The sequence below is a fragment of the Micropterus dolomieu genome, linkage group LG04, assembly GCF_021292245.1.
Source record: "Micropterus dolomieu isolate WLL.071019.BEF.003 ecotype Adirondacks linkage group LG04, ASM2129224v1, whole genome shotgun sequence".
Lineage (NCBI taxonomy): Eukaryota > Metazoa > Chordata > Actinopteri > Centrarchiformes > Centrarchidae > Micropterus > Micropterus dolomieu.
In genome coordinates this window covers 9,531,519-9,558,247 of record NC_060153.1, presented here as the reverse complement: position 1 = coordinate 9,558,247, position 26,729 = coordinate 9,531,519, and the positions used below count along the sequence as shown (strand labels likewise).

Here is a 26,729-nt window from a genome sequence, read left to right as displayed (position 1 = left end):
CAAAACCGGGATATTAGCAATAACCCGGTCGCGAACGGCCATGTAAACACCGGCAAAAACCCGAATATGCTCATATCCCGGATTTTAAAAACCGGGATATTATAGCTGGGGTACCCCTTTTCTAACCCGAATTTTTGGTCATGTAAACGCGTATCGGCATATCCCCATAGTGATTTGTGTTCTGCGCATGTTCTATTCGCAAGGAATCTTGGTCTTTTGAGTAGAGGAACTTCTTGTATGCGCCAAACCCGCGTGCAGTATACGGAAGTAAACGAGGTAAACATGGCGAGACGCAGCACAGCACCGTACTTCTGGAGCGAGGAGGAAACCAATTTTTTAATTCATGTTGTCAAAAACATGAATATAATGTCTTTTGTTGACGGTAGAAAGTACAGAGATACTGACATTTACAAGAAGTTGACCGAAAAGTTACGCGAAGCAGGATTTGTACGGACGTCAGACCAAATCAAGTACCGCTGGAAGACGCTGAAAAAGGCATACTACAAGGTGAAGAAACAAAACGGTACTAGCGGTACCTGCTGTTGTTGTTGTTGTCTTTGGATACATACAGAAAGAAGAATCGGAAATGACGCATATTGCGTCTTAAGGTTGTCCGTACGTCCAGACGTTAACCGTGCATCGCCGTTTACATCGGGGTAGTGCCAATTGATTACAAATTCCATGTATACAGGAGTAACTCTCTCTGCTCACGCATGTAAACGGGTTATCCCGAATGTTTCAGAAACCCGAATAGTGACCTTAACCCGAACATAACCCGAATATTGACAGCATGTAAACGTAGTCAGTGTTGCTTCCTAAGTGGACAGTTTGATTTCACAGGAGTGTGATTGACTTGGAGTTACATTGTGCTGTTTAAGTGTTCCCTTTATTTTTTTGAGCAGTGTATATAAAATTCAGGAATTCTTCCCAATAACTGGCTTTTCATTGTGTTTTGATACTGCATATGCAATTAAATTAAAGTCTGAGACGTATGGAATGATTATCAATACTGGATTTCACTTTGTCCTGCCAGTACTGTCAGTTGTGTGTGTAAAATAAAAGCAGTGTTAAATGGTTAGTAAAAGAGATAGCAATACTGTGGGTACAGTGGCTAAATGACAAGCACAGTTGTTGAATGATAGTTCATACTGAGTATTGATATTGGACACTGACTGTTGACAACCCCAGATGGTTTTCAGTGTTCTCACTGTATGTTGCAGTTGTTATAGCATTTGCTTTGCGTTACAGTTGTTAACAGTTATAATATTTAGACTGATATTACATTAATACTATTATTGAACAGACTATGTTATCTGTGTTATGACTCAGTTCATAGGGAATATGGGTTTTACCATTATTGAGTGCTCTGAAAATTTATAGTCTCTTGACTAGATGCATGCTCCGTGTTCTTATCTTTCAAACAGGAAAATGTGAATGGGCTCATTTCAGCAAAGAAAAGGAAATGTACACTTGAGATTATGGCTTATTCTTTGGAGTATTCTGCAAAACAGAGGTGTGTCTTGGCAAGTGTGTTTGATTTTCAGGGCTGCCTTCTCTCTCATTCTTCAACAGCAGGACTCTAAAGTCCTGGCTGCATAGGTCTCAATCTGAAAGTGCAGAGACCTGAGTTTCCCAGCAGCTGTCGTTAGTGGTGAATGTCACATGCGGCTGCCAAGTCACGCCAAATAGACCCCATCTACTATGGCAGCTCTCATATTTCACTGGCTCGCTCTGGGAATAACAAAAACACAGTGTGAGTCCAGTGCATTAAAGTTTGTTACACTGGCGCTGTGAAGACAAAGCACCAGGCCACTAGAGAAAATAGGAATAAACATCCACGATACCCATGACATGTAGATCAATGTTTATATACTAATATAGACAAAAAGAAGATCTTTTAGCAGTTTGACGGACAATCACATTTGTTAAAGCAAAGCTATATTAAAAACAAGACACATAATTGTTAAAATAAGTCTCTACAGTCGTGTGCATTAACTGCATCCCTTAAATGACTCTTGTGTAAACTGTGTCCATTGTTTTACAGCAGTGATCCCACTGTGTCCAAAAGTCCACCCTTGCCCCAAGGCTTCAAAGCACTAAAGCTACTGACCATTTATAAATGGCAGCAAATACATAGCTGCAGAGACAATAACTATGGGCAATGACTGTCTAAATTTCTACAATAGTGCTTAGCCACCAGGTTCGTAACGGCACAGGCTAGATGATAGACTGAACAGGAGGGAAGTAGATAATAGCAGATAGCAGAGGAACCCGAAGTCTAATTACAGAGCAGAGGACTTGGAGACACAGGGAGGGACTCCAAACTACAGCATAGGAACAAAGAAATTGACTTCTAGAGCGAAAGAAAGCTTTGTTGGGGAATCCAGTTCAAGTCAAGCAAGCTGAGTCACATCATAAACTTAAACAGAGTGCACATTTCCCTGGTGGACATTAGCTACTAGAAAGAAAACCAAAATAGATTGAAGTGTTATAACTTCCAGCAGGCATCCACACTAAAGCCACTGCAACGCGGTGCCTCTGCTTTAGTTTAGTGCTCTAAAGCAGAGAGCAAAAATAGATCTTCCCGTGAATCACTTCTAATAAATAATTAAAGAGGATGCAGCCAATACTAAAAAATGGCTTAAAGGAAGCACAGCCAAAGTTGGCCATACAACATTGCGTTTTTGGTGTGTGTGTTTGTGTGTTTGTATGTGTAGATGTGCGCACACACTCAGCTGGGATCTCTGGCTTTGTTCTGGGTTTGCAAAGATTTTTTTTTTGTTGTCAGTGTGGGTGTATCCAACTGTGACAAGCTGCTTGGCTCCGTTCGGTCCTTTGTAAACCCTGGAGTGTCCCATAGGAATGGATTCGCACTGAAAGCAGCTTAGCACCAGTGTTCACCTCTTGACTTAGTTACTGATTTACAGACTGTACCAAGGGCCAGACAAAACAAAGGAGTAGTGACATGGGGTCGGGAAGTGGTATTCATTTGCTTACCTCATTGTTACGTTTTCAGGGATCAGATACTTTCTATGTGAAACAGTTTAAGCAAAGAGGGAGCATTAGTTTGCTCCTTTTTCCTAAAACCAAACTGAGTTGAGTGTAGAGTTTACTGCAAAATGGAAGGGGTTAGAATTTCTGTATTGTGTATTTTTACGTATTTTTTGTATATATTAATGTTATATTGTACATAACTCTGTGCAGCTGCTGTATTTTTAGTAAATATTTAAACTGAAATTACAAATCCAGGAGGACATAATCATTAAGTAAATTGTCTAAATTGGCAGATATATGTTATTCATTGATCAAGATTTATGAGTTAAGCTATAACGCCCTTTTCCTCTTCATATCTTGCTATGTAGAAAACCACATGAATCCAAACAACAAATTATAAAATTAGCAGATCTGCCACATAGGAGAACTTCCAAATGTTACGTTGTATGAATGAAGATCCAAAGACTATTAGTCATTCATCAAACGGAGCCATGCATGTTTTGCATGTCCCACATGGCTTTCTCATACTCATTTGTCAAAATAACACATTTCAATTTTAATAACTTTGACATAATCATAAAGAGGCTCTGTGTCACTTCTGATTAAATTGCTGGTGCGGTGGTATCCCGCTGTGGCACTTCACACCCGTCTGTGTCTGACAGCAGCAAAAGGGAGATTAGTTCTGCAACTTGTTGCCTGTGCAGCTCATGAGACTCTTCATCTTCTGGCTCCAGTACTGTCTGAATATAACTAATGAGCCAACCACACATGTTGTGTATCCTTGCATTTAGTGTCTTTTATTTTACATTTTAATTACACTGGCAGAATTCTCAGACTCTGCAGTTTTGTCTGTAGTCAATCTGACTATGACATTAAGAAAATTAATAATTTGTTAGAGCCATTAAACAATGGAACACTTATAGGCATTTTTAAACCAGACGTGAAGTAAATAATACTATATAATCCTTTTAATTATTCATCTTAACTAGTTCTATTCAAGTGATATTGCATGTCAAAAGCTAGTTGATGTTGTTATATCTAAATGGAGAGGTGCATACTCTTGTTGACTTTTATAAACTTCTGGCTTATGAAACCCTTCCAAATCCTATTAGATAATGTAGAAAAAATATTTTCATCAAGCTCACAACAAAGCAGTTATTTAAAAGGTGGTATTTCAGATGCAAAATGATGCTCCTCTCTCTCAGTGCGTTTTCAGTGTGCTGCTTCCCTCATCCACCTGCTAACAGGCAGCTGGCTGCTCTGTAGTGACAACAGTGGGAGCTTCCAGACAGTCTTGTAACAGCTTGGCTCGTTAGTGGGATATTTAGCACTCTTAACTTTGGGGGTCTGGAGGGTTTCTCATATCCTGGTGGGGTGATTGACACAGAGAAGGAGATGATTATATCTACCAGCTCGCTTGCCTGGGCAGAGCATGGCCTGACAGTTTCCTGTGTAGGTTGCCTTGGTCTAGACAGTCGAGTCAGAGTGCCTCATTCGTAGTCTGTGTTACCAGTTTGGACATTTTTTGTTAAAGAAATGTTGGGAGCTCATTATAAATCTCGCTATGAAAGTGCACAATATCTTGAGGTCTTGAACTTGTTTATGTAATGGGCAACTTTTTGAAAAGCAATTGAAAGACATTTTGGGTTGGAAGATGATGGTAATTTCGGTGCTTCATTCGTTTGAAACTTCTGCAAGCTAGCCCAGACTATAATCACCCAAGAGATAGAATACACCTCATATGTGTAGCTGAAAATATTAAATTGATATTTTTCAAACTCATTATCCATCTGATGGGCGGCACGGTGGTGCGGTGGTTAGCACTGTCGCCTCATAGCAAGAAGGTCGTGGGTTCAAACACCGGCCTCTCTGTGTGGAGTTTGCATGTTCTCCCCGTGTCTGCGTGGGTTCTCTCCGGGTGCTCCGGCTTCCTCCCACCATCCAAAGACATGCAGTCTAGGTTAATTGGCGACCCTAAATTGTCGTTAGGTGTGAGTGGTTGTTTGTCTATGTGTGGCCCTGCGATGGACTGGCGACCTGTCCAGGGTGTACCCTGCCTTGCGCCCGATGTCTGCTGGGATTGGCTCCAGCGACCCTGTATGCAGGATAAGCGGTTGACGATGGATGGATTATCCATCTGTACATTGAAATTTAATTAATCTTATATTTTCTAAGTTTCCATATTTGTTTAAAGTCCAGATGTGATAATCAAGCCCAATGATGGAGCACAATTATGCTAAATGAAACATGCCATAGTACCTCAAATATTTAGACACCCCACCCACCCTCCCACCCCAACATCAGTCAGTGCCTATAGTGAGCATGTAGTATGTTTACATTTACAGGAGGGCTGTTCAGGGAATCTAAAGCTGGATCCAATTATGTTTCCAGAGGTTGTGAAGCATATTATTTTGGAACTTGACCATAGCAGCCAGCAGCTGTGACCCAAGACATCACTCAAGAGTTCCAAGGACATTATTTACTTAATAACAAGTGTTAAGCTGACATACATTTCCATAATAAATAAGGAGAAAATACAGTTCCAGCCACTTCCTTATATAATATATCAACCTGTGTCTTGGAAATCCATAGTAACTTTAGAGGTCTATTTCCACCTGTCACCATCACTTAACATTTTTTAACCTGATCATAAACTGACTAATGAGTAATATTAACATAGACGTTTAGGTTGCTGGCATTTATGAATTCATTTGAATCTTTTTGATAGGTGTTGCATTTGTAGAATGTCTTGGATGAGGTCAGCTATGGTAAAGTCATCATTTTATAATGAACAATAAAAATAAAGGCTGTAAATGGCTGATTGTTACTGTACAAAATATTGGACTTCTGGGTTTTATATCCTATTATAATCAAACAATGTCATATTTAAGCATTCAGAGTAGAAGGAGGTTGTGATGCTGTAGGAAATTTGTACATACCAAAACCACCAAGACACCTTTAATGTCAGGAAAATGCAAGTCAAAAATTGGAAAACAGGTTTTGTGATATATACTGTAAAAAGGACAGGGCGTGCCAAATCGAGGACAACGCATACCGAACCGAAAGTCTTGTTCCGAATGGTTCGGGATGAAAAAACTTACCTAAATCAGTATCATCAGTTTCTCAGCGGGCTTTAATGCCCAAAACTCTTTTACTTTAACACTGAAAACTGAATCAGGGTCTTTCTTGGTTCTTATCAGCTGCCCATTCCTTTAGCATCTGTAGGAGTGTTGCTCATAATTATGATGGATTAGACTGCGGCTCTTTGTGCCTCCGCACTGCAATTGTTTTGCAGATGCTGCGGATGTGACATGCATTAATAATTGAGGGAGGCAGACAGAAGTCAATGTTCTATTGGAGACAATGGATTCTATTTATATTTGGCAAAAATGTAACCATAAGCTCTGTTGCTGATTAACCCTCTATAGAGATTTTATTTTCCATACATCACTTTATTTTAGTTTAAGAATTTCTTACTAGACCTACTGCTCATAAAAATTAAAAGCTAGCTCCTCTCACAGTTTTGCCAATTAACATACGCATAAAGTCCAGAAATAGTGTTCATGTTTCCAAAATGTATTTTTCATGTGTTGTAAAAAGCTATGTTAAATGCACAGCTGAAACATGAATTTAGATTACCATGTGAAATATTCACCTATGTATTTGCTACCAACTCTTACTTTGAGGTTTTCAGATTTATCATTAGGACCAGCACCGCCAACAAATAACATTTACTTAAATCAGGCAGTTGAAAAAACATTAAGCAAAGAACAGGATCAGGATGATTAAGTTAGTGTGGGAAACACTTGGGATGAGTTTATATTCGGCCTCATTATAACTTCATGACACAAAGCTTACAATGCTAGACTTGAGAACCAAATTGTATTTGCATATTTAACATTACAATGTGTTAAGGGTGAGGAATAACATGACTGAACAGCTGATGAGCAGCCAACTCCTCCTCCCATCTACCATCTGGGACATTAACCTTGCATCCTACTGCCTTCAATCAACAAGATTTACTTTTTGTTTAATATATTGTCCTTTTATATTATAACCAATAAACAAATTCAGAAAAAAAGTCTCACTCCAAAATTGCAAGACACATGTGTTTGTGGCAGTGGACTGGAATGAGGTCAGAATCTAGGCAATAGATTCAAATATATACCATTGTCTGGAGCATATGTCTGGATAAAGCAATAAGCTGCTGTCTCGACAATTATGTGTTTTCCACATGTAGTACATCTTTACAGACTTGAAAAACTGCAAAAAAAAAACAAAACACGAAAGGTGCCAAACACAACTGCCCTAAATGGTTTATGTGCATTTTAAATTGAGCATTCTTCAAGTTTTTTTCCCTTTTTCCTGTGTTACGTTGAAACAAGCGTTTTAAAATGCTGTTATCTACTATAATTTAGAGTGCAATGAAGGTGGATCTACAAAGATTCCATTATGGACGTAAATTGAGCACCAACTGGTTGAGGAAAGTTGACCAAAAGTTTTATTTCGAAATACTTTACTAATATTCCACCCGTTTTTTACCTAGCCGGACATTTGTATGTGTGGCAGTAAGCATTTGGGCTGTTGTGATATTTTTGATTTTGCTATCCACAAACAGTACATAATAGGAAGTCACTTTAAGATAAGGCTCTTTAAAAGGGAACACACACATTGCCATGCACTCCCGTAACTGTGCACTGAAAATTTGACCACATAACATGGTGTTACCTTCAGGACACCTTTTGTCAAGCTGTCTATGTTAAATTCAAAATGGTGACTCACAGTCCAGCCATTATAGACCTGTGACAACGTCTACTTTGTATTCTCTTCTTCTTTCTCACTTTCTACTTCCTATATGGTTTTAAGGTGATTGAGGAATGAGATCATTGAGTGAATCTGTGACAGAACTGCTTTGCCAGTTGATATACCTGTTTTTTTCTTATAAACTTTCTAATGTAGTTGAATAATTTCAGTTATTTGTGCAGTAGAAATTATATTTCAGTGTTCAGTGTTATAGATGATTTTGCCTTTAAGTTATAATTTTGAATGGCATCTATACATTTTACTCAACATTAGTAAGGATAAAGCATCATAAAGTAAAGATTTATATAGAACTTGATAAAAAAAAAAAATGGATTCAGTTCACTTTTAGTGTTAGATGCAAATAAAAGATTTTTCTTATTTATTTGGCATAGAAAAACTATATCCAAATTGTGTCTGGGGGTTTGTCATGCTATATGTACACTACAACACAGTCACATGCATGATCTGAGCCCAATGCATCTTTAATCCATAAGGGTTGCAACCCTATAAAACATATTTTAGTGTAACAGAGCTTAATTTCAACATGTCAAATACAAATGTCCCATCGGTGCAGAAGTTTATATTACACAGAATATATTATTGTATTTGAAAACATAACTCTTCTTAAACAATAATGTAACAAAATATTTCTCTCCTACATTCTGCCTTGCAGGACGGACAGAGGGCAGCCCTGTGGATGGACTCTGAGCAGGCCAGATGGAAACAGAACAGGCCAGACATGAGACGGAAGAAAGTTTGATATTAGCACAATTTGGCACATCTCACAACATCTCTCACAAACTCCAGAATGGAGGCCAGTCTTCAGAGAGAGATTCTCTGCAGATTACTGGGAATTCTAACTGGAACCATTACAAGCCCAGCACAGGCGCCAATTCCATGAAGAGGCACAGGGAGAACTGCAACAGCCCTGCTTCAGTACAAGGGCTGTTCGATCAAGGAGCCTACATGATGAATGGAGAATTAATGAACGGAGAGTTGAAGCATGCACTCACTGGGCAGTCCTTACTGGTCCACCAGCCCAAGAAACTTAAAGTAGATTCTGAGATGAAAGAAAATGACAACATGAGCTCAAGTTTGGAGGACAACTTTCCTGAGTTGACAAAAGCAAACGAATTTGAATGCAATACCTCACATACAGAGATTAAGTTAGACAAGAGGAACTGTAATTTTCCAAATGGAGATATTTTTAGTCTACCAAGGAATAAACAAGTTTCAATTCCAAACGGTGCTGTATCACCTTCCTCAACCATAGAAAGCACTCCAGGTGATCTTTTAGAGAAAACTCTGTCTCAGTATTATCCTGAGCAAGTGTCAATTGCACCACAAAAATCTGGGCCACAGCAAGATGCTGTCAATGGTTCATTGGCAAATAAGCTGCCCAGTGAAGGTGCTCAACCCCCCTCTTTAACCTCAGGGTGGCCCAATTTAGCTCCGATTCCTGACTCACAGCAACAGCAACCTGGGGCATCAGGCAATGTTAAAGGAGGCAACAATTATAACTCTGTCAACTATGTAGTGAATGGATACTCCAACAATTTTGAAGCAGACCAGCAGCAGCAACAACAGCAACAGCAGCGGCCACCATCGTATTCTGGTCAGGAGCTGTCTCTAGGTCAGCTGCCTGGCATGATCTCACCTACAAATACTGCCAATAGCTCACAACATCAAAATGGCCCAAAGTGTTACCCAGATGACACAAATCCTCAAGGTATCTATGTGAAAGCCAACCAGGAGTTTAAGCAGAACTCTTTTATGAAGCGCAGTGCTCCCCTACAAGCAGGAGAGCCAGGTGGATATGGATCCTTTTCCAACTCTGGGATACAGAAGATGAGGCAAAATGAGGAACCCAGGTCTGGTCAACATCAGCACCATGGCACTGACAGGGGCCACCAGTATGGGATTCAACCCCAGACCTTAAAACAAAATGCTGGGAACCCACATGGAGCTGATAGTACGGGACCCATGGGGCCCAGTCTCCAGCAACCACACCATGCTGGGTTAGAAAACGGGACGGAGAATACGTCTCAGCAGAGAGCCAACTTGTGTTCAACTCCCCACCAGAGAGGCTGGATAGAGCTGAACTCTTCACATTCCCAGCAGCAACCAGCAAGTGGCCCATCATCCCAGTCACAAGAGCAGGACATGTGGAGGGGCTTCCCTGGAAAGCCTCAGTCAGAGCAGCAGACAGCTAAACCCCACGTTCACTGCCAGATGTTGGAGCCAAATCCAGCACAAATATTCCAGACACAGGGAGTTTTTACAGATAGCAGCCAAGGTTCTAACAGCTTCCAGCAGCAACAGCAAGACTGTCTCCCGGTCCAAAGACACAGTGCTCCAACCCAGCACAACACTGCCCCTGAGTGGCAACAATCAAATTCTAAAGCACCACCCGAGAAAATACCTGAGCAGCATAACTTCCCCCAAAATCAGCAAGCAGACAGTCGCTACCATACCCAGATGCAGTCAGAGCACTTAAGCGACGACCCTGACCTGCAGGATATACTGTCACCTGGGTTTTTAGCAACACAGCAACAACAGCACACTCATCTTCAACGTCCCCTGTCCCACCCACCACAATTTGAAGGACAGCAACTCAAGTCTCCTAATTACAGACCTCACAGTCAGCCTCAGCCAGGTCAGCAGCAGCTTCAACCCAACCAGCCTCTTAGAAACAATTCTGCTCAGTCCAGCAGCCAACACATCCAGCAGAGCGACCATGCAACATTCAGTTACAATAACACAACAGAGATGCAACAACTACAACATCAAAGGCAGTATCCACCAAACTCAGGCACAAGTAACCTCAAACAATTTCAACCACAGCGGCCTAACAACAACTGCCACCAGCCCAACCATGCGGACATCACCCAGACCTCCACACAGTCACAACCTCACTTACCACAAGGCACGTTAAACCTACATGTATCAACACAGTTGAATCCTAAAGCTGAACAGCAACTGAAGACATCATGCACTCAGTTCCAAAGGGGACCTCGACTACCTCTTGTACCTGTGGTTCCCCATGGAGACTTTCAGAGGCATGCAGCCCTGCGTATGCACTTGTTACAAAGGCAGGAGCGCCAGGGTCCTCTTCATACCCCACAGACCATTAGTGACCCTAAACACGGCCTGAGAGCTGTGAAAATGGAAAACGGACCCAGATTTGAGCTGCCTGGTTCACTGCAGCAGGAGCTGCAGTTACAGATGCAAGAGGCAGGCATAGGTGGAATTAAAATCAAACAGGAGAATCAGCAATCCCTGTGTGAGCAAAGCAAGACACAGGGAAGCATTTTGGCCTCTATGGAACAAAGCCTGAGGCAGTACCAGCTTTCACCTGTGTTTGAGAAGAAATCCCTTGTTGTCAATTCATCAAATAAAATCAAGGTGGAATCTTCTGGGCCTGTCACAATCTTATCAACAAATACTGACCTGAGTGGAGTGGAAACATCAGCAGCTGCCTCATGTAATGTCAATGTAGCTCTAAAGAAACCACCTGATTCCACCCCTAAGAAGGAACACCTCCTTCAAAGCTTTATGGACTCTCCTATGAAGCTACTGGATACCCCTATAAAGAATCTATTGGATACCCCAATGAAAACACAATATGACATTGCATCCTGCCATTGTGTTGGTGAGTCTCATGATGTTGGTTCTAGAAAACGGCTGATCAGCTGTTGTGTAAATATTAATGGATGCTCCTTTATGATATTTAGAACACATCAGCGAGAAGGATGAAGGCCCATACTACACTCACTTGGGGTCAGCGCCTAATGTTGCCAGAATACGAGAAGGGATGGAGAAAAGGTTAACCACAAATTTAACTTTACTTTCAAATTACTGTAAACAGAAAGTGTATTACATTGCCACAATGTACTTTTTTACTTTTGTTTACTTGAATACCTCTATTCTGCTTTGAAGGACTGGTCTAACTGGTCGCGCCATCCGGATTGAGAAAGTAGTATACACCGGCAAGGAAGGGAAAAGTACACAGGGGTGCCCCATAGCCAAATGGGTAAGAATTGTTTTTCAATTGAAATTGGCTGCCCTTGTATATACCTCATATATCTGCATGTGCAGCTTCCATTGCCTGTCCTGTTTTAGGTGATTCGTCGATCCAGTGTGGAAGAAAAGCTACTGGTGTTGGTGCGGGAACGTTCGGGTCACACATGTGAGACAGCCTGCATCGTTGTGGTAATCCTAGTCTGGGAGGGCATCCTGCCGAGCCTGGCTGACCGCCTCTACCTTGAGCTAAGTGAAACTCTAACAAAGCATGGAGCCCACACCCAGAGACGCTGTGCTCTCAATGAGGAGTAAGTAACAGCACTACAGTTGGCTACAATATTTTTTTTTTTACCCAAATAGGAGTTTTAATTATACAAGACAGAATTATTTTTGCCTTATTTTCCAAATGTGCCTGTTCAAGCATATCATGTGTACTATATGGGTGTGCGAAATGATATGTAGATATTTTCCGGGATTTTGCCAATAACAATAATTAGAAGATATTTGGCATTCTTCAAAAATGTGTTTGTCACGTCATGTGTAAGTGTAGTGTTTATGTGGTAGAAGAGAAGGAGATGGAGCATGTGTGTGTGAACGGGTGTGCCAAAAATGGCAGCAGAGAGCAACGGATCAGCAATAAGCCCTTAGTTTAGCAGTGATGTACAGCGTAAGTTACAGTGGCCGGTGAATTAAGACTGAAGCTTCTCAGGACTAAAGCAGAACTCCCGTGTGTTGCTTGCCAAGAAAAAGTGAAGGGGGTTAGCCCAGGAGTTAGCATCAAATTCGGCCCTGGAGAAAAACAAAGTCTCCCCTGTGCTTACTAATGATATTAAGTCTTTTCAAAGCCAAATCACCTCCATGAGTGAGGTTGATCCATGTCTAGCAATTCAATCTAACGACCTAGGTTGCTAGGCTGGTGGTGTCAGAGTTTTATCTCCTGGCACTGTCTGTTCATTCATTTTCAACTTCAGTCATGAATTTTTTTGGCAGCTATTGCTTTTTTAACTCTAGAACACGTGTACTGCATACATGATGCATAACACAGTGACTGCGTGGATGTAGCCTAGTTACATATTGTTAAAACAACAATTAAGATATTATCGTAGACGATACATATTGCACACCCCTACTATATAATGCCTATATTATATACTGGATATGTGTGTGTACACACACACACACACACACACACACACAGTATATGTACATCTCACATCAAAGGGTACCAGTTCCCAATTTGATCCTCAGTCATCAATTCTAGCCAACACTTAATTAACCCATATAACAATGACACTTTTAAATGCTTTGCCCTCCCCCTTCAGGAGGACCTGTGCATGCCAGGGTTTAGATCCTGGTGCCTGTGGAGCATCTTTTTCCTTTGGCTGCTCCTGGAGCATGTACTACAACGGCTGCAAGTTTGCCCGGAGCAAAATACCAAGAAAATTTAAGCTACTAGGAGATGATGTGAAAGAGGTATTTTATGAAGATTAAAAATATAAACATAAATGTTAGCTTAAGATAATCGGCTAATCAAGGTAACTTAACACTGCCCCTTTTTGTCTTTCAGGAAGAGAAAATAGAGCAGAACTTTCAAAATCTGGCAACCATATTGGCTCCATTGTATAAAACCTTGGCACCTGAAGCTTATGCAAACCAGGTGAGAATTTCTTGACATTGCTTTTCCACATCTATATCTTAATGATTCCTTATTATCAAAATATATAATAAAATTTTCCTGTTTCTGAAAGGTATAATTGATTTTCAGATCAAATCTAAACCAAGCAAGTTTTAGGTCACACGTATACATTAATAACACGTGAGTGACACAACTTGCACGCAGGAATTCTATACCATCAATAGGTCCTACCCAACACTGTGCATGGGTATTTCTGAAAGTATCTACATGATAAAGTAGTTGTGTAAAAATTTGCCAACCACATTGTTTAACAACCTTCAAAAAACTCTGTTCTTATGCAAATCTACCTCTTGCTGTTCCTGGACACAGGTGGAACATGAACACAGGGCACCAGATTGTCGTCTGGGACTCAAGGAGGGCCGTCCCTTCTCTGGAGTCACTGCTTGTATGGACTTCTGTGCCCACGCTCACAGAGACCTACACAACATGCAGGGTGGCAGCACTGTGGTAAGCAGAATCTGGGAAACATATCTCTCTCTAAGTTGCATTTGGTTTTGAGGATGGAATAGATACAGAGTCTCAAACTGCACATTAAGCTATGCCTTAACATCCCATCATAACATAGCTTTAAAATAGACATGTGAATAATAAGTAGTAGTAGACTTGTAAAAGGCTTGGGCGGTATCAAGGTATTATAGTATACCAGGATATTTAGACATCTGGTACGGTATGATTTTCAATACCATCAAAAATACAGATGCTCCTCTTTCTATTAAACTGATACGGAGTTGCTGTATTGAGGTTAGGATTGAGCGATATGCTTTCCAAAATAAATTTTCCAGCGATAAGTTTTCTAACCGGCTAGTGCCCATTTATTTGTGCAGTTGTATGTATGTATATGTATGTGTGTATGTGTGTGCAATGGCAGTACAGCACTAAATACATTTGCATATTAGACACAGCATTGTAGGCTAGACAATGTCATACATTCTAAAATGACCAATCATCAGCAGCTCAGCTTTAAAGACAAAAACTATCATATACCTCAGTGTTTCTCCATACATAGGCTTTACTTGGGCGGGCCGCCCAGGTAGATTAACAGCCGCCCAAGTAAATTTGGCGACCCGTTTTTGATTGCAGCGCTGTGCAGCGCATATTCGCTCCGCACATCCTCTTACTTGGTCGTTCTCTGTCTTTCTCTCTCTCAAACACAGACAACAGACCCGTCTGTGAATTGAATGGTTGGTATCATAAACGCCGCTGCACAAATCTGTCCAACACAACGCTGTCAATGTCAGAGACCCATCTTCAAAACAGTTATTAGCAAGCATGTAAGGAGCCTAGCTAATAAGGATAGCTATGTTAACTTTGGAAAACAGCTGTCGAAGTTAGCACGCTGTATAACTGGTAGTCAACACGTGCATTTGAGATAACTGGCTGACTTTCGCCGACTTGACAGATAGGGCAATAAAAACAGCGCCGTCAACTCAGACACAATCTGCCTCCGGTTAACTGCGTGAGCTTAGAACAATGATCAGGCCTTGCTCCCACGAGGTCTAGTGACGTTTTGCAGCGCAGGTGTGCCGAATTCTCCATGCCTACCGTGAATTGCATACACCTCACTGGAGGTAAGGCTCTTATATGCTGAGAAAAGAGGTGGATGCAAATTTCGACAATTGTCGGCAGACATGAAAAATTTGGCTAACACCTGTGACAGTCGACTGCCCCCCCGCCCCCACGACCCCCACGCCCCCATGACCCCCACGCCATGCCACAGATACGCTGTAAATCTGTGGGAAACACTGTACCTTATACCTCCGGTGAAATGTCACGAAGGTACAAAAAAACTGATACCGCCCATCTTTAATATCTGTGACATCCCAAACAAAAAGTACATAACTAACCATGTTTTTCCAGGTGTGTACATTAACAAGGGAAGATAACCGAGAGATTGGAAAGATACCAGAGGATGAGCAGCTCCATGTACTGCCTCTTTATAAGGCTTCCAACACTGATGAATTTGGTAGTGAGGAAGGTCAGCAGGAGAAAATCAAGTCAGGCGCCATCCAAGTCCTCAGTGCCTTCCGCCGCCAGGTGCGCATGCTTGCTGAACCCGCCAAATCTTGCCGGCAAAAAAAGCTGGATGCCAAGAAGGCAGCTGCCAACAAGAATGCTACGCTGGACAGCTGTAATGACAAGGCAGAGAAGGCCCTCCTGGCCAAGTCAAAAGCTGGCACTTATGAGAATTCCGCTCAGAGCACTCCTATGGCAGGTAGGTTAACAGTCATTCTCACACCTTTTATAATTTGTATCTTAAATGTTTTCTTTTTGTAGGAACTTGTTGCCACTGAATTAAAACTGAAAAAACAAAACAGCAAGTTTTGTGTGATTAATCTTTTAGGGGGTTTGTTTCTAGGACTTATTCCAGGTGCAATGGGAGCAACCCTACCGTCAGGTCAGCCAACACACCCCCTTGGGGCCCATCATCAGCAACTACAGCAACTACAGCAATTACAGCAACTACAGCAACAACAGCACCAGAGCATTCTTCCCCCTTATCCTGGCTCAACAAATGCAGCCAGCTACCCCAGGTTCCCCAGCCACTCTGGGTCTTTTCCAAGCACTTCCAAACCAAGCAGCATGTATCCCCCTAAGCCACAAACACCAGCCAGCCCTTACCCCTCCCAGCTCCATGTACCAAACTCTTACATTAATGGATTAAATCATCCATACCCAGGTTATCAATGTAATGGAGGAATGCCCCTTGACAATTACCATCCATATTATGCTTCAAACCCAAAGCACCTGGACATGTATCGACAACAGCGGCCAGCGCTTTACTCAGAGCAGCAGTATGGTGTACATCAACGTTATGAGGTCAATTATCCACCAAGGTATGGTGAGCCAGGTTTACAGGTCAATGGTTACAATGCCTGCAGCATGAGGCCAGTTCACTCCATGAGACCTTATGTTCCTTACGGTCCTAATGGAGCCTCAGAACCCCAATTCATGGACCCCCTCTCAAGCGCACCCTCAGCCCATGGAGGTCTAGACTATACAGCTGCTGTGTGCAAAGGCAATCAGTTTGGAGGATACCCAAATCCATACCTATCTCAGAGCCCTCAAATCTTGCCCCCAGGCCAAGATCCTTTCCATATGCAAATCAAGACAGAGATGGGCATGCCTCACCCGCAGATGCTTTCCTCTCAGATAAGTGGTGGGTGTTTAAATCCTGAAACACAGTCAGGGTTAGGTCTGCCTAATGGGAACCTTTTGGGCTCTGGTATTAAGCAGGAGCCTGAAACACCACAGACACCGACAACCCCACAAAAGCCTGAGATGTGGTCAGACAACGAACACAACTTCTTGGACCCCGACATTGGGGGTGTGGCAGTGGCACCAAGCCACGGTTCAGTCCTCATTGAGTGTGCAAAACGGGAGCTCCACGCCACAACACCTCTTAAAAACCCAGACCGCCAACACCCAACACGCATCTCCTTGGTCTTCTACCAGCACAAAAATATGAATGAGGCCAAACATGGTTTGGCACTGTGGGAAGCCAAGATGGCAGAGAAGGCTCGAGAGAAGGAAGAAGACGCAGAGAGAAATGGTGGTGAGGGGACACCTAGCAAGGGCAAGAAGGGGGTGAAACGTGAACATCCAGAATCATCAGAAACCATTGGGAAGCCTCCTTATAAACGTTTTATCCAGGCACTAATGGAGGGGTCCTTGTCATGCACAACAAACACCTATGTCAGTACAGCTCCGTATGCCTTCACCAAGGTCACAGGGCCTTACAGTCAGTTTGTGTAGAAAACATTCATGAAGAAGAAAATTGAAGGTGCTTTATTTATTAAAGACCACTGGCCTCATCTAAACACTTCTCATCTGTAAGGTTAGCAACAGTGTTGCTTAGAAAAAGGAACCTTTCACATCAGGTCTTTCACCTCTTTAACAATCAAGCTTTACTAGTTGACCCTACTAAGGATGTATTTATTTTTGTTCGGCAACTTTTGCAAGATACACACTGTCAAGATCTCTGGTGCTTACAGCCTCATACATAAGGACCTATTTTTAATGGAAACAAAGTTTCATTTTGGTGGCTTTATTTTTCTTACAAAATTTTGGAGATGTAATCTTGGCATAAAACACTGACTTTGTAAACGACAACATTCACGGTGCTAAAGAGTGTGCTTGTTAATTATTTTAATCCAAATGCCTTCACACTATAAGCAGAACACACTCTACAAATGTGACACTCAATGACACTGAAAATATCATCCCACTGTTGAATCATCAGCATCATTATGGTTTTTGGCAAGTCAGTGTTTCTTAGAGCACTTTTTGATAATGCAGGTTAAAAGTTTTGGTAATCTAAAATCTGGTAATACTGTATTGCTACATTGAGAGTAATTCATTTTTAAGCATCACTAAAATTAAATGGATGAATTTTTAACAGAGGGTTGAATGAGCAATCCATGAAACTGTTTCAAGTACATGCAAAAATACTTTTTAAAACTTTTTATTATCAGTGTTGGTGCTTCTTTCACTTTCCTATGTCATTTACATTTTAAATTGAGCCATTCTAATGGTGCATTTTTAACATTGAGGAAAAAATGTTTGTTATTTTAGCTTTTTCCAGGTTTACTTTATTGTCAGCGACTGTTTTCAATGTTCCTTACCTTAGGTTCATTAAACAAACCTGGACTGTGAATATTACATGTAGTTTTATGTCTGTGGTGCTTAGTAAATGTGCTTTTTATACACTGACGAACATGAAACAGGGTAAGCTCAGCGTCAGTTTCAGAGGGCAGCTGGCTTGCTGTGGGGTCTTTAATTATTGCAATCTAACTGTAATATAAACAGGTGAGATGTGTACAGTAAGTTAATTTCCCTTTTTGGAATTACTGTTATTTTGTGTTGTAAAGAATGCTAACAGCCTATTTCATTGTATTTCTTTGGGTTTCAACTGATTTTATATCATGAGGTGCTAGTCAACCTACTAGAAACATACAATGTGAGACTCTTTGGGCAGTGAGAAGGCTTTTAAATAATGTACAGTACAAACCTGTCATATACCTCAAAACTAGTTTGGCAATAGGATTATAACATATTTTCTTTCTTCCTTTGTATATTACTTAAAAAATGTTAAAAGTTAAACTTCAGGCCACCAAAAGGCATAAAAGTCCATTTATTACTTTCTTATCAATCTGGTAGAAAGTATTACTTGAACTTGAATCTTTGAGGTTACTGTAAAATCAGGGACATTTTCAATGTCTATTTCAAGTTTGTGTTCATCTTCAAAACTTGTATTCATCTTGTTTTTCTCATTCAGGTACTTGCCATTGCATCCTGAATCCAATTTTCGTATTCTATACTCTACACAAACAAAATTTAATCTGTGAGGAAAAAGATTCTTTACTGCAATTTCTTACTTATATTTTAGCTAGTAGGATGGTGGTAATCTTTTAAACGTAATCTGAACATATATGCACTGAGTTGACTAAAGGGAAAGTATAAAATTGACTAAATAAAAAAAGTAATGCATTTGCTTTTGCTACGAGGCAAAACCAGGGCAGTGATTAACGTAGGCACTCATCTTTGTGCCTGTGTATAGTTAAATTTATTTATAACCACTAAGCAATTGTATAATGATTTTTCTTCCCTGCCTATTTGATTTAATTAATGCGGTATATAATGGAATGACTGTCATGTTATAGTAACAACTTACCCCACTCTTTAACATATTCATTTTCTGAAAGCACTTCATTTCTTTTTTCAGGAAAAAATATGTAATAAAGAATTACAAAACATTTTATTTAAACAGATTGTAAATGTGTTTTAAAAAAAATAATAAATTATGTCACATTGTACATACCAAGAACCTGTATTGCTGGAATACAACTCATTCTTTGATGTTGATGTAGGTTCTTCTTGTTCTGTCAAATTGACCCACAACTCCTCTATCAGCAATCCTCATCATATCTTTAAAAATGCTTTTGGCTCTTTCAGGTTCAAAGAATGATCATGGTTAGATTATCCAGGAAGTCTTTGTAAATGTATGCTCACTGTCACAGCAATGTTTACTGTTATAGTATCCTGTTCGCTCAGACATTAGAAGTTCTAGTTTTTTTTAACTGTTCCAGTTTTGTAAAATAAATACATAAAAAATGTTGAATTTCATTGTACAGGACCCAGCTACAGTAGCAGGTTGTGGTTAAGAAAGCCAAGGTGTCTAAGATATAGCGGGTTAAAAGCATAGCCATACTTGAAGATGCTTCAGAGTGTTTCTGAGTGAGTCAACATTACTTGAATGACTTTCTGGGCTTAACTATATGTGCTTAGCTCAAAGGTTAAGCTAGCAGTTGATACACACTTGGTCTTTTTGCAGTTAGACACTAAAGGTGTAAAAAAAAAAAAAATGTGCAACTTTATATCTGTCATTTTATTTTTAAGGCCTCCCTTATTCTCCTGAAGTTTGGTATGCTACAAAAAATGGAATTAAGGATGGGTATTAATACTGTAAGTATTGTAATGTACTGAATGCAGTTTATTTGAAAGCTGTTTATTATATCATTCCTGATATTGCTGAGATTTGGGTGTTTTTTTAATAAAATTTATATTTATTTAAAGCAAATCTGATTTGTTACTCCAAGTTAATACTAATATGTAAATTCTGTGCATTATTGTCCTTATGTTGAAGTTTTAAATGTGTAATTATGGATGAAACTAGAAAGAGGTCATGTCATGTTCACACCTTCATTTTTTTATTTACCCAAACAGGAGGAAATTGTTGTATTTGTTACATAGAAATTGCATGTGTGGTTGTGGTTGCAAGTGCAAACTGGACACAGTCTTAAAGGCAAATTAGAACATCTTAGCATGACTTCCAGTCTTAATACTGAAATACATACAATTTAATAGATAGGAGACAAATAATAAATCAATGTGGTGTCCAATATGATACTTAAAAATGCATCTCGCTTCAGGTTCTTTACTCAAAATTACCACAGTACACTGGCTCATATTTTCTGTGTACTTGGTATTAGCATTTTCTTTTTTTATTGGATGATAAACATAGATGGCACTTTTTACAGTTGAGAATGAGTTCTTACCAAAAATAAATGTGGCTGCATACAAAAGATGCAGCTGCTTCATACGATGTTAAGTTTTGTTGGCTTCCATATTGTCTTCAGGACTTCAGACAAAATGCCACTTGTCCACTGTGCAAGAGAAGATTTAGACACGCATACAAATGTAACTGCTGAATATAACACTGCAAAAAACAAAACAACAACAAAAAAAAAAAACACACTTAGTGCAGGAATGTCATTATTTACTTACCCTCTGTGGACACAGGATGTGCACTGCCAAATGCAGGGGCCTGGGGTGTCAAACAATATACATGACAATTACCAAACCCCAACACAGTTATACATGCTATTCTTGATTTTTCTATCATTATTGATTTGCTATCAATTATTGAATTTTTTATTATTAATATATATCATATGTAAGTTCTCACCGCTTGGACCACATCTCTGGTCTCATCTGCACTACATTTGAAAGGGCTGTCACAGCAGGAGATATTTTTGCTGGACAAAACAGAAAAAAGTCAGCAGTGTTTATTACGCTTATATAGCCAATTATATACGTACATCACATACACACTGCAGGGGTTTTACACACACCAACTTACCATTCGATCTCCCCACAATTCGTCTGCTTCTGCACTAGTGCCCTCCAGTGCTCATGAGTGGACTTAATGATCTCAGCTGCAAACTCCTAAAGAAAAAGAACAAAGAACATCAGAGAAAAGGCAATTTGGCCACATCATTTGGATTTCTTAGGGAGCAATCCATTTCAGTCCATTCAGTTATAGCCACTAAAATCGCAATGGATTGCAACTCCTAGGACATTAACTGTCATGTCTTATCTATGTACTGTCTTTGGTGTTACAAAAGATCTCAGTACCTTGTCTTTGAATTGTCCATTGAATCCAAATTGGTTCTCTGGCTTTCCATCAGGCACTTTATATTTTCTAAACCAGTCGACAGTGGCCTCTAAATGACCAGGCCGGCTCTTGCGGACATCCTCTATGTCTGAGGAAAACATTTGACACAATAAAAACAGAGGACAAATTTGCACCTTATTTGTCTTGATAAGACTATATGAATCTGTATTGGTATTTGGCATCTCTCTTGACAAAAATAAGAACATGTTAAATATCTACATCCTTCTGAAGGATGTCAAGTGTTAAGAAACCTATGTAGCAATACACTGTAGATAAAAATACAGATATAAAGAAATAATGCAGCTATGCCCCATTAAAACAACTCCACAGGGTACGTTTTAGGTTATTGTTTAAATTAAGAGGGATGGTATTAAGTTACTATCAGAGCTGCGAACCTTCTCAAGCATTTCTGCATTGGATCTGCAAATATTTCTCCCCACATTCAGTCACTTGAATCTGATCAGGGGCCTGTACTATGAAGCAAGTTCAACATACATATGTTTTCATTATCTGGCTTCACTAACCCTAACAATTGTGGTCACACAAGCAGTAGCACAAAGCAGGTTATCAACTCGGTATGTCAACCCAGATTTTTCTAGTCCACACGTGAACGCATTCACATAAAAAGGGGTGATGTTTGCAGCATGTGGCCAATTGCAAACATGGACAAGTCTACTGGCAGTAGAGTGGCGTATTTTACAAACAGAGAGAAAACTATAATGTGAGACAAACATGAAGAAGTTAAACACACAATCCCAGCTAAAAGCAACCAACACAGTTCTAGCTGCCACATGCAGGAAAAAAATTGCAGACAATGTGTAAGTTAAAATGCTTATAATATCACTGCCCAATCATTAGGGCAGATCTAACAATAATTACATTAATGTATATCATTAAATTAATGTGTTGCTTAGATGTATTCTTATGGTGTGTATGACAATGTTAGCGCCTCATTCATTCAACTACAACAGCTGTCTGTTGGCTTTTTCGGTATAAATTAAAGCAATGAAACGAAAAGAAAAAAAACAAACATTCATGACATAAAAAGCGATTAAATAGTTGTTGAAAACTTACATTACCTGCGCCCAAACAGCTAAATTTAATATAACAACAAATACAACCTCAAGTTATAATAAACAAATACGTAAAACAAATACATAAACCAAAATATATACTCATAATATTTAGCTGTTGAGGACTGTTAATTTGATCTGTGGAAAACACTCACTATTTAGGTTTTTGGCATCTGGATCCTCAGCATTGATAGCAATGACCTTCCAGTCCATTTCTCCCTCATCTATCATGGCCAAGATGCCAAGCACTTTCACTTGGATCACCTGACCCGGAAAGCACACCTGAAGAACAGGCCAACAAATTACAAATAAACAGTCAGGTCAATTAACCATACAATTAAGTTATCTTTGAAAAGCAAATTTAAAGAGAGCAAAAAACATGCAGTAATGATATAATTTAAATTTACACCTCTAGGAGTCTTACCTGGGTGCCGATTTCACAAACGTCAATGGGATCATTATCACCCCAACACTTTGTCTCTTTGTCTGTGTGGTTTGGGTCCTCCCATGTCTTTTCCAAGGAACAGTTCAAGAACATGTAAGAAATCAAAATGTTCCAGAAGGCATTTCAACTAACTACCTGACAAACTAAATAAATACTAAATAAAAAATGGTTAAATAAAAGAAAAAGGACTAAATAATCCTTTTGATTCAATGTACTTTTGTCAGTCACTGACTTGGATCAAAATCAATACAGCGTGACGATGATGAGCAAGTGCACAAAACATTTCACAAAAGAATCCTTCATACTGTGCATTTTCCTCACCTGTGGGAGTGCCCCATAATTCCAAATGTAACCTTTATGGGGAAATATGTTGGCAACATACCGGAGCTTTCCTTTTTTTATGTCTTGCTTGATTGGGTTCAGTGGTTCCTTTGTTGCAATCTGGAAATTGAAGCAATTAAGTATATGTAGGTGTATGTATGTATGTGTGAATACGCATTTTTTTGTGCAAAAGCATAGGCTACTCAATTTAAGTTCTCTAGTGACACAAACATGCTAGCTACTAGCTAGCTAAATAAGAGTAGCTTCAGTCTACTGCTGTGCTAACTCCAGAAAAAGATGGTAACTGGACCCTCAGTTTAGAAACTTTAGTAAAGCATTTAATTTCTTTCTGAGTTACACGCAGATCTGCATTGTCATCTAGTCACAATTGGTATAGGTGCTCATCAGATAGAAAATAAAACAGCTTCAGGACACTGCTTTGCAACGTTCTTTGGAAATGTTTAATGGATAATCATTGAATGAAAGTTGACAAACCCGTTCATGCATTCCTGCAGTGTTAATACTTAAACAATCTCAGCTTTTACTAAAGCAGAAGTAGCTGTAGCAGTTAAAATTGTAATAATAATCAGATCAATTATTTAAAAAGAAATGTGAGGTACTGTATCTAGACCCTTCTTACCTCCATTTTAGCATTTGACCATCGAGGTACCTCCACAACCATGTTAAAGAGCACCTGGAAGCACAGAAGAAAGATATAGTATATGCTGGGGTGAATGTTTTCAGTTGGCAAAACTGACATAAAATATTTGAGTACCTCACTCTCGTTCTTCTTTGTTTTTTTAGGTGGCACATCATTGCCCTGCTGAAAGAGAAAAAACTGCTGGTTGCAGTGATAATTGCTTTCTGCATTATTCATTTTTATCAAACAGAAACTAAACGTTTTGTTGTCAAATAGTTACCTGTTCGGTCTCAGCTATAAGTGGAATGTCATGGAAGGGTGAAATGTATTTTCCATCAGAGGTTTCTAAGAAAAAACAAAAATGTTAAAAATTAAAACCTCCGTACTGTAAACATAAGGAAATCCAGGGAGATTGTTTATTGTACATAAAATGACAATGAACAGACATGACAGAAATGGCTTGATCTCTGGTCAGTATAGCTGCTGGTGTCTATCTTTAGATTGATTTGTGACAACATGATCAAGTTACGCAAAAAGTGTACACGACCAACGTGATAAAACGTGTGTGTTTTTGCTGCAAATCTTAGCAGCAGACAGAACTAATACTTCACTGCAAGAAATCTTACAGTTTTGTTTAGGATTAAGTGAATATTAAGACAAACACTGCATTTGCTTTTTTTTGTTCTACTAAACCTGTCCTTTCACAACGGTAGTTGTTTTTGTGTTGAGTACAACATTTAATGTGTGCGTGACAGTTCATTCTTGACCCTGGAAACATACTGACAAATAAATGCAACAGTTTGACCAAAAAAACCCCACTTACTCATGGTCTACTTACAAGCTTATTCCAAAGCTTTCAATCACATCTCATGGTCTTCCTCTGCAGAAAGCGTTTGCTCAATTGTCACTGTTATCAGATCGTGTATCGCGCAATCGCCTTGAAAGCTGAACAAATCCAATCCACTGAGGAAGGCATGCGGTTTTAAGCTCCAGACAAAGCTGGTAAGTGGATCTTTTGTCTGAAATTCAATTTCATGGTTCGTTACATGCAGTTACAGCTTAGCTATATCCTCAATTTGGAGTCTCTTTAGATTATATAAACTAACTCTTGACTAATTGGTGATACAGGATGTCATTTACATCAACATGTTACTATGTTTTATGTTATGTTTTATCTTGTTTATATTAAAATCTGCATGAAATCATCTGCAGTCATAACCAAAATACAGTCACAATACCAACAGAATAATATGATATTTTATTAGATTAATATTGCTCAGCGTCTACAAGTGCTTAGTTAAGTGGGACTAAATAATAACGAATGAAATGTCTCTATTAGTTCATTACAATCAGCGACATCTGCATCACAACTGAATGAGTTTAACTTCATCAGCTTTGTGGCTGATTCTGTTGAAAATACCAATTTTTCCTCTTGTTTTGTGTAGCTGTTGTCCACGTGACCGCCCAACAGGAAGTAAAACCACGTGAGGCTATACAGTGACTGACACATCTTCCTTGCTTTCTGCTAATAGGAACAATTTATTTTTATTACCTACTGGAGACAGGGGGCTGACACTGGCGCGGTTCTGACTCCAGAGCTAACTGTTGAGCGTGCAACATGCCAAGAAAAGCTCGCGGTTGCAGCTTAAAGGTCAAACGTTTACCTTTACCTGGAGGTCGAGCTGTGGTTACCTGTCAGACCCCGGATCCTGCTGCTAAACCGTTATACTATGAAATGCACGGGGAACACGTGGCTTCTCCCGCGGTGGCGATGGTTAACTTACTAAAATAAATCCGGTAGTCAGGAGAATTAGGGTGTCCTCTCTCCTCCGTTTGATAGTGCATCGTTTTTCTCAAATAATAGAGATGAGGCGCCGCTGCTGCTTGTGTGACGAGCTTGTTTCGAGAAGCAGAAAATGAACCGAAAACGGTCACCAAGCGGCCAAGCGAAGAGCTCAACAGCAGCGGTCTCATTATAGACACTTCTCCCCTCGGTTCCTGCTTCCCGTTTCCAACCTCCGCTCCGCCACATCCTTGAAACGTCAAGCCCGCCACAGTGGAAACGGGAGCTTCCGGTCATGGTTTCCAGAATAAAAGCCTTCACACTGCTGATAATGGGGATTTGTGATTAGACAGCTAAATAATAGTCATTAACAAAAGATAAAGGGGTTGACTGAAAATTATAAACTGAATGCGGGTAAAGGAATCATCTGGGAAATATGGTTGTGATAGATTTGATTTTAGTTCAAATAAGAAACCTGATGGTGCTGCTTGATGAAAGTCCCTTAGCATGAAAGTGCTTAAAACATTAAATGCTTTGCAATATGCCAGTTTGTGCAAATTTGAAAATATTTGTCTGAGGGTGGCACTGTAAGAAAGCACCTGTTGTATCTAAAATGCAGATGGTTTATTTTTGGATGATAGTGAATGTACAATGTAAAATTTTCTGCCATCTGGCCATTAACTTTTGGTTTGTCTTTTTTTCTTGGCCTGATGCTTGGCACTATATATATTATATATTTTAACTGATATTTTTATCCATCATTACAATATTGTAGTAAAAGATTTTTGTATGTGTTTAAGTATACTTAAACAGGCCACATACTGGAGCTACTATTGCACAATTATTCTGATAGTAAAATCGTTGTAACCGGATATAACGGGATTATTAACTTGACAATTCTTCCATTGCGTGCTTGTGGTCCATTTGTAGTTGAATTATTTTACTGCCACCTAGCCAATCTGTCCCCCCGAAGCACACACCACAAGCACATTTGCTA

At 39.8% G+C, this 26,729-nt stretch overlaps 3 protein-coding genes across 6 annotated transcripts in view; 1 reads left to right on the top strand and 2 right to left on the bottom strand.

Annotated features, from left to right (window-relative positions):
- The window catches only part of cxxc4 (CXXC finger 4), an 86,057-nt gene extending 72,142 nt beyond the window's left edge, over positions 1–13,915 (bottom strand). Inside the window, exon 1 of the mRNA XM_046047193.1 lies at positions 13,804–13,915. The gene's annotated coding sequence lies outside the window, so the exon portion shown is untranslated. The remainder of the gene's footprint in view (positions 1–13,803) is intronic.
- Positions 1–20,093, top strand: part of tet2 (tet methylcytosine dioxygenase 2) — a 33,282-nt gene extending 13,189 nt beyond the window's left edge. Inside the window, exons 2-10 of the mRNA XM_046047174.1 lie at positions 8,471–11,449; positions 11,532–11,622; positions 11,737–11,830; positions 11,920–12,128; positions 13,143–13,293; positions 13,388–13,477; positions 13,826–13,963; positions 15,374–15,728; positions 15,873–20,093. Coding sequence (XP_045903130.1) covers positions 8,515–11,449; positions 11,532–11,622; positions 11,737–11,830; positions 11,920–12,128; positions 13,143–13,293; positions 13,388–13,477; positions 13,826–13,963; positions 15,374–15,728; positions 15,873–17,269 — 5,460 coding nt within the window. The 5' untranslated portion in view covers positions 8,471–8,514 and the 3' untranslated portion in view covers positions 17,270–20,093. The remainder of the gene's footprint in view (positions 1–8,470; positions 11,450–11,531; positions 11,623–11,736; positions 11,831–11,919; positions 12,129–13,142; positions 13,294–13,387; positions 13,478–13,825; positions 13,964–15,373; positions 15,729–15,872) is intronic.
- Positions 20,094–20,201: 108 nt separating this feature from the next.
- On the bottom strand, positions 20,202–25,989 carry ppa2 (inorganic pyrophosphatase 2). Of its 4 annotated transcripts, none has more exons than XM_046047188.1 (12): positions 25,734–25,989; positions 24,230–24,294; positions 24,085–24,150; positions 23,950–24,003; positions 23,310–23,429; positions 22,968–23,054; positions 22,699–22,825; positions 21,431–21,558; positions 21,156–21,241; positions 20,982–21,051; positions 20,801–20,840; positions 20,202–20,679 (listed from the first exon to the last, which is right to left on the bottom strand). In XM_046047188.1, the coding sequence occupies exons 1-12, from the start codon at positions 25,921–25,923 to the stop codon at positions 20,657–20,659; spliced, it is 1,056 nt and encodes a 351-aa protein (XP_045903144.1). In that variant the 5' UTR covers positions 25,924–25,989; the 3' UTR covers positions 20,202–20,656. The 4 variants fall into 4 exon arrangements, with proteins under 4 accessions (XP_045903144.1, XP_045903145.1, XP_045903148.1 ...); XM_046047189.1 differs by having other exon boundaries at positions 24,085–24,147; XM_046047192.1 differs by having other exon boundaries at positions 24,085–24,129; positions 25,734–25,988.
- Positions 25,990–26,729: the final 740 nt, after the last annotated feature.

Coding starts and splice junctions, on each gene's coding strand:
- ppa2 (XM_046047188.1), bottom strand. CDS start 25,923: ATGAGACCGCTGCTGTTGAGCTCTTCGCTTGGCCGCTTGGTGACCGTT. Junction 23,055..23,309: donor ATTATGGGGCACTCCCACAG/GTGAGGAAAATG, acceptor TCCTTGGAAAAG/ACATGGGAGGACCCAAACCA. Junction 20,680..20,800: donor ACATCCTGTGTCCACAGAGG/GTAAGTAAATAA, acceptor TCTCTTGCACAG/TGGACAAGTGGCATTTTGTC.